The 13,842-nt window shown below is 40.1% G+C and overlaps 1 protein-coding gene across 2 annotated transcripts in view; it reads right to left on the bottom strand.

Annotated features, from left to right (window-relative positions):
* adgrb3 (adhesion G protein-coupled receptor B3) overlaps nucleotides 1–13,842 on the bottom strand; it is a 167,999-nt gene that overhangs the window by 29,236 nt on the left and 124,921 nt on the right. For both annotated transcript variants that reach the window (XM_036547030.1, XM_036547031.1), the window contains exons 17-19: nucleotides 11,765–11,891; nucleotides 9,470–9,573; nucleotides 9,062–9,164 (exon numbers count right to left, since the gene is read on the bottom strand). In XM_036547030.1, coding sequence (XP_036402923.1) covers nucleotides 9,062–9,164; nucleotides 9,470–9,573; nucleotides 11,765–11,891 — 334 coding nt within the window. The remainder of the gene's footprint in view (nucleotides 1–9,061; nucleotides 9,165–9,469; nucleotides 9,574–11,764; nucleotides 11,892–13,842) is intronic.

Raw genomic sequence — 13,842 nt, 5'->3', positions numbered from 1 at the left:
GACAACTTTGGTATTTACAAAGACCTTCAAGTTAACATGAAAATGAGTTTGACAGTCAACCCTTTGGGATATAGCGTTGGTAATTATAAACTGATATTAGGTTTCTTCCCTTTCCAAAAAAAAGAGCTTAGCTGGAAGTGGAGACATCCTCTCCCAATAACCGAGACTTTCCTGTCTGCTTTGCATTAGTATGGTTTCCAGCCACCGCTGTTCTCATCACACCGGTATTGGAGTGACAGAATTGAAATGGCATATCAATGAAAATCATGTGTATGGATGTGTTGGATAAACTGGACCTCCTCCTCAGCTCTAAAATGTGCAGAAGTATTAGTCTTCAAGGTGGTATATCAGATTCAAAAATATGCCAGCTAAAGAGGACCAGGCTGCCTCTTGGTGGAACCTCCAAAGTACACGGTCTGCTTCAGCACCCAACCGTCCAATGGCTTCAGCTGAAGTGCTGGGAGGAAGACAAGGTCCACTTCCCCTTTAATATGGACAACTTAATTTAGCACAAGTTGTGCTGAGCTGTAATCGGAATTGAGCCTTTTAATCAAGCGAAGAAGACTACTCAGTGTGCTCATTTAACAGCAGGTGAAATGTGTGCAACGAGGAGCTCTTGTCACCTGGGGGCAGGCATGCATTGCACTGATTTACTTGGCTCCATGGCCGTTTCAGACTGATCTGATGAGTCAGAGGCGAGGAGGGACAGGACATTCAATCTTAACATGAAATGGAAATGTGTCCAAAGAATGGATTACTTTACTGCTGCTATGAGGTGCCAACACTAAAATGAAGCCCCACCTCAAAATCTGTCAAAACACATACACACACCCACATTTAGCAAAACAGCAGCAGCCTTACTGTCTTAACCTCCATCTTGTCAGACCACCATTGTGCTCTGAAGCAGCATCCTTCCGGAATTATTCCTGCTTTCCCCCCTTCACAGTCCCTCTCTTTGACTGGAGCTGAGCACTTAGCAACTGCATCACTGCCAAAGCCCTAATTACCTGGGATCAAAAGAGAGCATCTTAATTTTGCCATTGGAGACCATGGATGCTGAGACGAGGCTATCAGGGATAGGGGTTAGGGGAAAGAACATCTCATATATGATTATTATCTTTTAAATTTGGAGCTTGGGCAAAGAACATGGAGGGCTGTGTTAAGTAATGTGTATAAAGGACTCCTCCCTTTCTTTTACAGGTGCTCCTTTAAGGATGGGTTTTGGCTTATATTCACAAGACTTCCTGCAGTATTCAGTCAGCTCAAGGATGTGCTGCAAACACTGACTCATGAACAGAGAAACCAAAAGCTCTGATTCACGGTAAAGCCCTTGCTTTAAAAAAAACAAGAACCCATAGAGGACCTAGAACTCTGGTCTCTCCTGCAGCCTCCTCTTCATCTACGCTGCCAGACATTAGCTGCTTTCACTGCTCACTCGTGCTCACCAATATGCGACCCAAAACAAAGGCAAAAAAAAAAAAGCAAAACAAAACAAAACAAAAAAACAGACATACGAAGGCGACATCTCAGACACACTGTTCCCAGAGGACACCTCGACAACAAAGAGATGATTTCTGTTAGACGATGCACAGCCATGAATCTATAAACACCGGAGCCAATTACAGAGAGATGGAGCCTTGCAGGAAAACAATGTGCTGCACAGCAAGACGGCAATTAAACAAACACGGAGGCTCCCGTTTGTCCAAACCCACAGCTCGCGCCGGTCAGGCTCTCAAACTCGCTCTGTTCGATCTGATCTTCAGCCAGTGTTATTACTCAAATATTATTACAACCAGAGAGCTAAGAATAAACACACTGCCCAGGAATCCTTAGCTACAGCACCATGGAGACGCGAGAGAGGCAGCCTATTGCTGCTCGTTCTCGTCAAACGTATGCAGCGTTAGGAGTGCTGATGGGAGAAAGCAGGGCTGCAGACTGTCAGATCCAGACAGCCATTGTACACAAGGACCATCCCAGAGCCATTCAGAGCCTGGTCAGGGATCCTGCCTGTTTGGTACAGGTGGTTCAGCAAGCTCTTTCCATGCAATGGTTGTATGAGTCTGACTATGCTAATGATAGCGGACTTACAACTGTGTATCAAGGAAGTCACATTGTTAAAGGCTCTCAGGTAGGGCACAGCTGGGAGTCTTGTGAAAATAGGTGACCACTGTGGGTAAGCTAAGAGCAGCTCTCTAAAGAGCACTGAACAATGAACAGAGCAGGAACAGCTCCCTGTCAGATGGGAATGGTAGCTGGAGAAAAGAGGAATATTACTTTCTTACAAAGACACATTCACGATCATCATTCCCTTTACAAATCACACATTACCTGTGTGCTACCATTCAACCTCACTTTCTCTACTGTAACCTGTTAGTTTTCCCCATACTAAATAAATTTAGAATCTATTGCTATTCACCTTGCCATTCGTAGGTCTGAAAGCTAGTTTCCTGTTTGTATATGGACTAAATGAAAACTCTGTGAGCTCTGGGCATAGAATTGGTGACATGTTCTCATAGAATTCCCATAATAAATGAATTCGGTGACAAGATACTTGATAAATACTGACAAGCTTTCAAATCAACTCAGCATTAGAACTAGCCCAAGGCATCAGGCATTCCTTCACTTGCACACTATTTACGATTCTCAGTTCAAGCCATGAGCAAATTACAGTATAAATATGTTCATCTATCACTTAGATGCATTGACTTTATCTAGCTATCATCTTAATCCACTGAAAAATTGTAAATGTCTTTTGTTTCTAAAATAAATTCCAGCGTGATAGCATAACTCAGACTGACTTTTTTAGAATCTGAAAATGCAGAAAAAAGGACTGCAGTGAGGAGAAGGAAATCAGAACGCTACAACTGCATCGGTGTGTACCCACAATGCACTGGGACTCCTCAGGGTGAAAACACCATCTTTGTGGACTGGAAATGTGAACTGGGTAGGACAGTCAATACAAAGGACGTCAATATAAAACAAGTTGAGGCGTAAGAGACTTGAATGCAAGTATTGGAGCTAGTGTCAAATGAATTGGAGGCATCGGAGGCACTCCAGTTCTTGGGATCTACTGGCGACAGCATTAACAAAAAAATTTGAGGCAAATACATTCTGAGCAGACAGCACTATTGTCCAAACTCCTCATGGAAAGTGAAGAATTAAGTTTCAACTCAACAAGTAAATTAATTGAGAGGAGAGACGTGGCTGCTTAACAAACTCCAATAGCTACATGCACGGCATAATCTATGAAAAGTCTTCATGTTCACCCTTCAGGAAAAAAAAATCTACTGTCTAAACAGCATCTTATTCAACTCTGCTGGATTACTGTACACAAACAATTTGCATAATGTTTCCATATAAGCTATGTGTCTTACATAAATTTGGAAATTGGAATGATTGGGAAGCTTTTCACAAATTATATATCCTAAATTAAGCCTTGACACTCTCTACAGCACAAACCAGAAAAACCTACAGTATTCATCTAAAATATAGCATACTAATGTGCAACAGGGTTTAGCATAAACTATGTCAGAACACAGCTAAAAAAGTGCACATAATACTCTCATGCATATCATTTGAACATTTTTAGATTCTGAAGCCTTGAAAAGTTTTGCTTTTACAAAAAGAAAAAAAAAGCACTTAAAAGTTCCCAAAATGAGCAGTCAAAATCTTGAACTTTGACCCTTCATCCGGTTTGGAACACTGCCAGGCATACAATTTAGTGTATTATTCCCTCCTTGGACCTCTAACAACAAGCTAACAGGGAAGTTGCTAATAAATTTGAAAAAAATACTCAGCTTGCATTTTTAATCCCCTCCTGCAAAGTGCACTTACAATTTGCTACCTAATATGACTGTAATCACACTATTCTACATTGTGTCAAACAAGGTGAGCAACTGAATTTCAAAATAAAACCGTAAAACACATGAACTACATCATAGGCTCACTGCATTTTCCACAATACAAATATCGCAGCTCGGCTCATTCTCTTCGGCTATGTGTCCAGCTATGAGTTTATTCTGAAACCCATCATCTGTAGTTAAGGTTTGACAATTAGTTTTTTTTAGCTCTTATTTGGTCTGGAGGACACCAAATAAAACATTCAGGTGGTTTCATCATGCTTGATTATGGCAACAGAATGGTGTGACAGGAGTCATATTGAATGCTTTATGGAAACAGTTTAGAACTGTTAATAATTCCTCCTCCACTCTGTGCAGCTAAGCCACTCAGCTGGAATGAGGTTGATCTGTTCTTATCTCTGCCTGTCCATCTTCACTATGATACTGGTGTGAGGCGGACAGCTCCAAGGTCTCTACTCTGGTTGAACCCTGTCATAACGCACCGTGCTTGCCAAAAAAATCAAAAACTTCTGTGACAAGGTAAAGAAGGAAAAGGTTTGGCTTTTTGTGGGATACACACATCTACTCTGGCAGAGAAAGTGGTGGGTGGGTGAGGGATTGTGTTTGCTGGAGAGGCAGCACACATTTTTATCACCACTCATGGGGAACACTTTGAGAGCACTCCAGTGAACCCGCTTGTGAGAGTCCAGGCAAAGGGGAAGAGAAGAATGCAGCTCGATGCTTAGAAAATGCATGGGAGTATAAGTTACTCTTGTCTGTGCTGTCAGCATTTAGTACTCTTCATCTTTTCTTTCTGGCATGCCCCATTGCAAGCTGGCTGAGCAATTGTCTTTGGCCATCATGCTGAGCTTCTAGAGTACTTAAACTTCAATGTTTTTATTTTTCCAATTAATGGAAGTTAGACAATAATGCTGAAGGGGAAAATCATGTTAACATGATAAATAGCAATGCTACAGCAATATTCCCCAAAATTACACGACCCCTGATGCAAAAAAATTCAGAACTCCCATAACGCTCCCATAATGTTAAAACACTTTGGTCTGTGAAATGGGTCAAGCAAGTAAGGTCTGCAAATTCGTATTTATTTATGACAGCAGATAGGTGTCAATATTTACAACACCATTAAGCAGGCACTTACTGTATTGTACTCAGGTCTGATTTACAGAGGCTTTCTATTTTTTTGCTTATCACAGCACAAACTTTTAATCAATTCAATCAAAGGCTCAGATCGATTTCCACTCAAGATGTAGGTCCGTTAAGATGAACAAACAGCATTGATTTTCATGACAAATAAACACCTGCCTACGAGATTCCACTGTGGGAGGAATCAGACCATTTCCTTTGATTGCTGAACACTTGCTTTGGGGTGGCCTGAAGGGGAAACTGATAGCATTGTATTCCAATATATTTGCTCTTAAACAGGTTTTAAATTCCAGCCCACAATTTTAGAATCAAATCAGACCAATGCCCTAGTCCAAATGATACTGGGGACAAACTGGAGACATCAGAACTGTCATGTTTATTTAGGCCCTGTCATTATTTACAGTCATGTCAGCCATAGATTGTAGAAGGGTATGTCTCGCCCAAGTGTTCTGCAAATACTATTCTGATTAGCTATGACTAGTCCAGAATGGGCATTCACATCTGTGTCAACTGAAACATGAAGAGATAGTAAATATAGTCAGTAGTTTCTAGAAAACAAGTACTGTGCTCCAAATATCCCCACAATGGACTCAGGGATTGTTTTCTGGCTTAGAAAATACATTCTCTACCTCCCTATCCTTATTTCCCCAAAAATCCAATTTAAATATATCCCCTCCCCAGGATGAAATCAATGTCCAGATTTTTCTTCTGTTCTTGGGCTGGTGTGTGCCACTGTTGCGTACAGCTACCATCTCTTTATGACCCTCTATTTCTAGACAAAGTGACTTTTAAGGGGACGGCTCATTTCTAAATAACAAAACCATTCGGTCCTTTGAATGTAATTACTGCAAAGATGAATGAAAAAGCACAGGGAACAAGGGCACAATATTTTTTTTGAGTGATCTGAAACACTGAAATGTAACCTTCAGCGAGGAGCAAAAGTAAAGCCATCCAGTTAGACAGGATAAGTGAGTTATTCCTCGCTAGCTCCCTGAGTGAAAACAGGGAGAGACACTGTGGGAGGAGCACAGGGACAATCAAATCAAGCCAGAGGCTGCCGTGGCTCCGGCCAACGGGAAGAGGCTAGCAGTAAGTTCATTTGGAGACATGATTGGGATTTATGGCTGTGCAGACAATATTATGATAAGAGAGCAGGGCAGTTTCCACTGTGACTTACAAAGATAAATAAAGCTAAAACAAAGAATGATTCGGCAAATCTTCCGACGCTAGAGACAGTTGGATGGTTAATAGCGATAGGGCTTGGCAGGGGAAATGGAGAAATGGGGAAATTGTTCAGATTTCATTCATAGTATGGACTGTAGACACTTTTCCTTTTTCAGTATTTCATTTCCCTACAAAAAAATCTTAAAATGCAATGCTTCATTTAATAGAATCAATTATCACCTCTATCCACGCTCGTGTTCAACACACTATGTGAAGCACAAAGTTTTAGAATTGATGTCACTGTTAGAGGCCATGCCTTGTCTGAGTTTAAAAAACTGAATCCAACTTTCAAACGTCGTCACAGAAGAAACATTAACTAAATACATAAAATAATTTATTGCCTTGGTCGAATCATTACCCTTGAGTATCTGTATCCTACCCATAAAGAACACTTCTCCTCAAGTGTGCCGTTTGCTTAATTATCTAGCAAAGGTGCAACAAATTAAATGTAATGACGAATGAAAATAGTTGCTGCATTCTGAGAGCGTCAAATGCAGTGAATCATTGAATGTATTATGCTATCAACCCGAGTCTCTCAGCAGTGGCGCACTGCCTATATGTGGTTATGGGCAGACACCTTGAAGTGCTCCAGTTATATGCATCATTTCCCTGCCTTCCTCAGACAGGTCACAGAGGCCAATGTCTGCCTGGGTGACAGGAACTTTTAGAACACCACTGTATTATTATTATTATTAGTAGTAGTAGTAGCAGTAGTAGGAGTATGGTAATAGTAATAGTAGTGGTAGTAGTAGTAGTAATGTTATTTTGTCATTTTTTATGTATCTATTCATCATTGATAGACATAGTTATCGACGGCTTCTGTAGCACTAGAGAACATAGTGCAGCCAGCAAATGAGAAAATAAGATAGCACAACACATCTTACAGCATAGATCTACGTAAAAGGCAACACAGAGCCATCTTGTCCAATTAAAACAACCATCCCTGACTGTAATGACTCCAAAATGAGTTCTAATCATCCTCACTATCTATTAGCTATCAGTTAAACTAAAACTCAAAAGCAGTCAGGGGTGTTCCAGGTTTCAGTCTAATGGACAGATTTCAGCAAGCCCTAAGTGGATGCACCCAGGTGCAGCCTGAATCAGTGAGTCCTCAGAAGACAACAAGAGGTGAGCAGAGACTCTGTTGTCCTCATCCAGAAAGGTAACCATAGGTAGCTTATTCCCTCTTTCACACTTAATGTTGATGATATCACATCTAAAGGTCTTTATAGATGCATGATTTTTGGAGGCATAAGCAGTTTTATATCCATTAAAACAACATCATTATTAGATTCGAAAGTGATATGAAAGTTTCTTCTTGTTAATCTTTATTTTTTTACTGTGCACTCATTTAAAAAGGGCTCACAGCAGTTTTCAGGTTGTGCCAATGCTCTGGACTCTTGGAACTCTTTTCATTATAGTAGGTGGGCACATATTTATAAGCTGAAATTTCTGAAACACGCCTGTTTCAGATGTTGGCTCCTACTCTAACTGTCCTCACTACCTGCAGTATGTTGTTAACACGTGGGCCATAATTTTGAATAAATGAGGGTCCAGTGTTTGTCAAACCTGAGGCCACGAGCTAGCCTGAGACTACAGGCTAAACAATTAATCTTTCCCATATTTCAAAGGAGCTGCTGTAGATCATGTCTTCTCTTTAAAACATGTTGGCTTTTGGGGTTTCATCAGTGACAAGCAGACTGCAATTCACCATGATAGATTCAGGCTCTGAAGCATACTTCAGCAGAATATGGACAGCTCGTTTAGGGAGTAGGAGCCAAGCGTTTCAGATAGTGCAGATGACAGTTTCAGCACATCATCTGGACTTCACTGCCCTGCTAACACAAAATGTTCTCTCAGCGTTGCAGGATGTTGTGGGAATGTGATAATGTTGCAACAAAGCTATTGAAATGTTGACAGCAAGATGGATGCTTTCGATCATTTAGATGACTTCGACATGTTCTGGCTGGTGAAAGCTTGGGGTGGGGAAATTAACCTGTAGGACAACTGAAATGATCTGCTTCTGCTCCAGTTGCGAAACGGGGAACAGTCCAAACATGACAGGAGCTCAAAGATGCACTCATGCCCTCCAAAAAATATAAAAGTGTCAAGTCAAATAACTACCATGCTTCAGTGGTGCAAAAAAGATGGTTAAACCTTAAAGGCATGTCCACAGTTCGGTAGGTAAAAATAAAATGCAAAACTAGAGGCTGAAAATTGATCGGATTCTTGTTAAGTACAGGTGTGTAGCATCATTCTAATGTTTTGCACCACCCTACAGGCTCAACCACGTAGGCATCTAGGAGCCATCATAAGGGGTGTACAGGGAACATAATTTATGTACTGCATGCAATATCGCACACAATGGGTAACTAGCCATGTCTCCTGAATTCTAATGAGGAGGAGATGGTGCAAGGCCAATGTGATGCAGGGCTGTAATTTAAAGAAACAGGTGCTCTGATTTAAAGTCATTTAAACAATCAAGTGCTTGAGCAGATGGGTATTTTTTCTTTGCATCCATCAGATGAAATGCTGTCAAGATATACAGGGGAAAGTCTTTCTTCCAACCATTTGAATTAAGTACTCTTCCAATCCAGAAGGACATCAGGAACATGAATTACGAGAAACTGGACTAATCGTTAGTGATGCAATGTTTAAAAATGTTTCGTGGCAGTGAGAGATGAAAAACTCCAACCTATACATAACTACTTACACGGACCAAACACACTGTTGACTTCAGAGTCCATTTTCTATCATCATAAACAAGTTCCCAACCTTACCAACCCTTTTTAGCTACACCGCTATAATAAAACTGAAGAATTTAGTCAATTTACCGCATTGTGTGTCTGCGTTTGTCCGACTAAGATCAATATGTTGGAGCAGACGATGGACAAGCAGAAGTTTATCAGGATGATGGACCTTTCTGATCTGATATATCTGAAATAGACAGGGACAAAACAGGCAACATGAGTGAAAATCCAGAATTGAACCCGTCCATTTTTATTTCAGTTTATTAAAAACAACCCCCCCCCCAAAACATTTCATAACAATCTAAAAGAGAAAAGAATGCAGAGAGTCCTTCTATGTCCTTCATAGCTACAATGAATGAATGAGTCAAGTAACCCAATCTGATGAACACCGAACATAACAGAAAATGTGTAAGATGACAAATCAAATATCTTATTTCTCATGTAGGTACACGACCTGGCTCCATTAGGCCTATGTAGACAGGCTGTACTCACCTCCACAGCACAGCATACACTACTGCCAGTGTGATCAAGGCAAGACAAGACAGGCCACAGCCAACTATCAGTGTCACGGTTGGTACTCCTGAGTACTCCATAGTCTGTGAAGGAGACACGATGAACAGGAAATTATTTTGAGGGTTTAACACGACTATACAGTGCTCGACAGTGAAAAAGAACATTGTTAATGGATCACAGATGTTTTACTGAAAAACTTCTACCCCCCCAAGTAAATTGACGTCAACAGGTCACATCCTCACGGTTGTGGTTAATGTGAGGATAATTACTCTGACCTCAGATCACCTACATGTTTTTCAGGTTTTTATTGTGTGATCTGCTCCAAAGGTTTGATTTATGTACACAAAGTCAGATTTCTATCAGACTGGATAAAAGACAGTTGTGCCACATATTTCATAGTTTTCTATATTATTATTATTCCACTAGTGAAAGGGCATTATTTCAACTGGTGGCCAAGCATTCCTCAATCTTTTAGAAGTTCATGGCTGATGATTTGCAATCATATATTATTAATGTCGGAATCAATATTGTCGATAATATGCTGCTTTTAACATTGAATGTAATAAATATTTACTTCTTTTACAATCTTAATTCTGAGTAGACTTCACTTCTGAAAACCCAAAAAAGACTGATGCCTACAAAATTACCCCCTTTCCCATTACTTTAATTTTGCAGTAATCATATTACCCTATATTAATTAGGTACTCATGAATATTAAACCAAGCGCACAAAAGTACTTTTTCAATGTCGGGATGTCACCCATTAGTAAAATATGCCAGAATTTTAATTAAGACCATTCAGCTTAATGTGTAGCTGATACAAAAAAAATCCTTAATGTCTACCAGCTGTAATGAAAGTCAAAAGGGTCACAATTTCATCTTCTGAGATATAACAAGCTGGAAGCCTCTACTATCAAAATCCAGAAAATAGTCCTTAATGAATTCAGCACTTAATTAATCACTTAAAATAAGAGATGGTTAAGGAAAGATACCAAGACGTAAAAGTCTCCAACTTGTTGGTCTACACCAGCCATGTTTGTTCATATATTTCCAATGAATACTCTGGTCAACGGTTCACATGGTTTATCTCAGTCTGTGCATAGACAAAGATATGTCAGCACAATATTACTCTGATGTGATTCCAGCTTTCAAGCGCTCTCTCTCCTCTTCCCTATCTGTTTGGTATATTATATCGCAACACTTAAAGTAAAACATCACTGTTATTTTATCTCCCAACCATTGATTTATGAGCAATCCCAGAATGCAACCTGTGACACAGCCTTCCTTCTCTGCCCCACCTCCAAGCATCACAACTCATTCTGACACATCAGTCGTACATTTGCTCTAACCAGAGATATTAAACGTCAACCCCACCACATAACTAAAGAAAAAAATCCTCCACCATCATTTTCAGGGAATAACATTTATTATCTCTTCAGAGTAGGTGCAATATGGGGAGGCTCTAATGCAGTTGAGATATATTTCTTAAAAAATGATACAAGTGGCTATCACTGAGACACCATAACTTCCCTCCCCCGACAGCCAGTTTTAATCCAACCATTACAATGAACATTTCAGGCTCTTCTTCATTTGGCTGTAATCAGTATCAATACATGTATTGATTGTTCTCATTTCATCAAGGGAATACTAATCGTAATAAACAGGGAAAGCACAATGTAGAAACAGAAGACTAAATTAGATTAAAAGAAAAGAGACACCTCAACAGGAAGAATCAGATCCCAGCCTTTCAGCAGTCACATCCCTGCTTGGCTTCAGACTGCTATTCATGATGCATGACATGGCCTTGTCAATTTCTACTGAATTGAAAACCTCTTGCTATCTACAGAAACTGCGCACTTATTTAGATTGTTTCGGAACAGGCAACTCAAAAATGCTAAAACTATTTGAAATGACCATTTATTCCGTGCAGCACACACACATTCCACAATTTATAAAACCTTGAGAGGGGGTGGTAGCGCACACGCAACTTATACATGCACACGAATACACATACACAGCATTTGGGTAATTACCGACAGAATCTACAGCTGCAGTCAGATGAATATATAAAACGAGACCGATAACCTACCAATGTGAGAATCGTGAAGTGCATCAAATAAACGCAGCGATGGGTAAATACCTTAAGAACTGAAATGAAGCACATTCACTCACACACACACACACACACACACACACACACACACACACACACACACTAACGCCAAAACAGATATCTACTAATCCATTTGTATCGAAAAGGCATTTTTATACTTACTATTTCTCTTGGTTGCTGAGCCAAAATGGCGAAGGTAGATACACGATCACATAAGCATTTTGTATGGGATGCATCGGTAAGCACGGTTTTACATCCCTTGGCGGACCAGCTTCCCCAAGAATCGTTCCTGCAAGAAGAAGGCAGAATGAATTAATTCTGACGGCAGCTCGATTTAACAGGGTTTACTAAAATCCGCCCGGATACAGACCCCCAGCAGCGTGGCACCTAATCTACTTACAAACAAATTAAGAAAAATAAGATGCAAGAAGTCAGATCGGCACGCAATTTCATATAAAAGGCATTTAATTTCAAACCGAGGGAGACGGCTTGAAAAGGGAAGAAGGCACGGAGCTGTCCAGTCGGAGCTGGTGCTGATTGATTAAATTCCTCCATACAGCGTCTTCACTAAGCCATGCTCTAATACAACGACATGAAATAGAAATGCTCTTGCGGTACTATAGGCAAAATATCATCTGTACCGGGGTTTCTTGTGACAGAATGCGAGAGCTCGTCTGGTTAGTAATCTTGCCGATCTGCTGTTCTTTTCGTTCTTTTTTCACAACCTGCTTTCTTTTTCTTCCGCTTTTTGGTTGATCTTTTCCCTAGCCGTTCTAATTAGCAGCTTTTGGATGCTTCCTGGGGGAAATTTTCACCCTGGAAACGGTGGACAGCATCAGATTGATACTCTGTTCCTTTTTTCTGGAGCTACAACGGCGGGGGAGGGCTAGTCACACATACCACGGCTGGGTGCTACTGTTTTCTTATTTTTCTTAAGTAATTCCACGATAGATAACGAGATAGTCGTTCTTTGCGTCGATTTTGATCTTTTAAATGTGTTTTTCCACGATGGACTTTGAATTCGTGACACACAAATTTAGTGCTAAAGAGAGGAACACAACGACATCCCACCCATGGAAATCGTGAGGATGGTACCAGCCCGCCAGTTTTTTTCCCTCTATAGCAGAGGCGAAAGGAAAGGAAAACACGTTTCTTCTATTTATTACACATACATTTTGAAACCCCGCAGAGAATGTCAATGCACATAAGACGCGGATGATATGCACCTGATTTAACGAAAACGCTTTATTTATTTAATCGTCATGACATAACAGAAATTAGGCAGACCCCCTCACCCTTTTGCAAAATACAGCAATTCATGAGTTTCAATGTATTGCATAATCGTCTAATATAGACACTTTTAGCTGTGTCCTTGATTGTTGGTTCCAATTTCTCTCTTCAAAGCAAGTTTATGTATTTAGACCCTACTGTTTACATTGATCAAATCAGCAGAGAAATAATTTACAGCCTTTAAACGTTTAGAGAATTACTGCTACCAGCAATACTGTTAAAATTTCCAATGTATGTACGTATATTTTCAAAATCCGAAATGGTGAAAAAAAAAAAAATAGAGACATAGCAAACACACAGGCCTATCCAGGCCACCTTTTTGATACATGTTTGCATATGATCATTGGGACTGAGTATGTATTCAAGCAAAACTACAGTAGCCTGTGTAGAGATGAGTAAACATAGCTGCAAAGTCCACCTCATCATCCATGGTGTCAAGAGAATGCACATCCACTAAAATACAAAAAAAGAGGGACATCTAGTGTAGGTAGCTGGGTTATTTATTCAAAAACAATATCAAACAAGCAAAAGTGAAACTAATAAAAGTCATCCTCATGGCTCTCCTTTCCAGCAATATAATAAACATGACAGATCAACAATGTTGGGGCAATGCAGAGGAAAATCGAAGAGCGGAGAATAATTATATCTAGTGACCGTAAATGACGAACACATGGGATTCCCGACTGCAGGTACAGTAGGTTGACTGTATTTTGTGACTTAGCATGTGTCAGCCAACCAATCCCAAATGGTATGGCACAGTGTGACGCTAATTCAATTATTGAGCGTATGCCGTAAAAACTTAAAGAGACCATGAAGCGGTGTATCTTCAGTTCGCACCAAGTTACAGGCATGAATATTATAAAAAAATGTGGTAACATTAAAAAAAAAAATCTGACGCTTATAGATTCCAGCTGTTTTGGGACACATTGAAGTTGCCAATGTGCCAATGA

Source organism: Megalops cyprinoides, chromosome 15 (assembly GCF_013368585.1).
Source record: "Megalops cyprinoides isolate fMegCyp1 chromosome 15, fMegCyp1.pri, whole genome shotgun sequence".
NCBI lineage: Eukaryota > Metazoa > Chordata > Actinopteri > Elopiformes > Megalopidae > Megalops > Megalops cyprinoides.
Note: the sequence above shows the minus strand (reverse complement) of the source record. Positions and strands in the feature narration are given on the sequence as shown.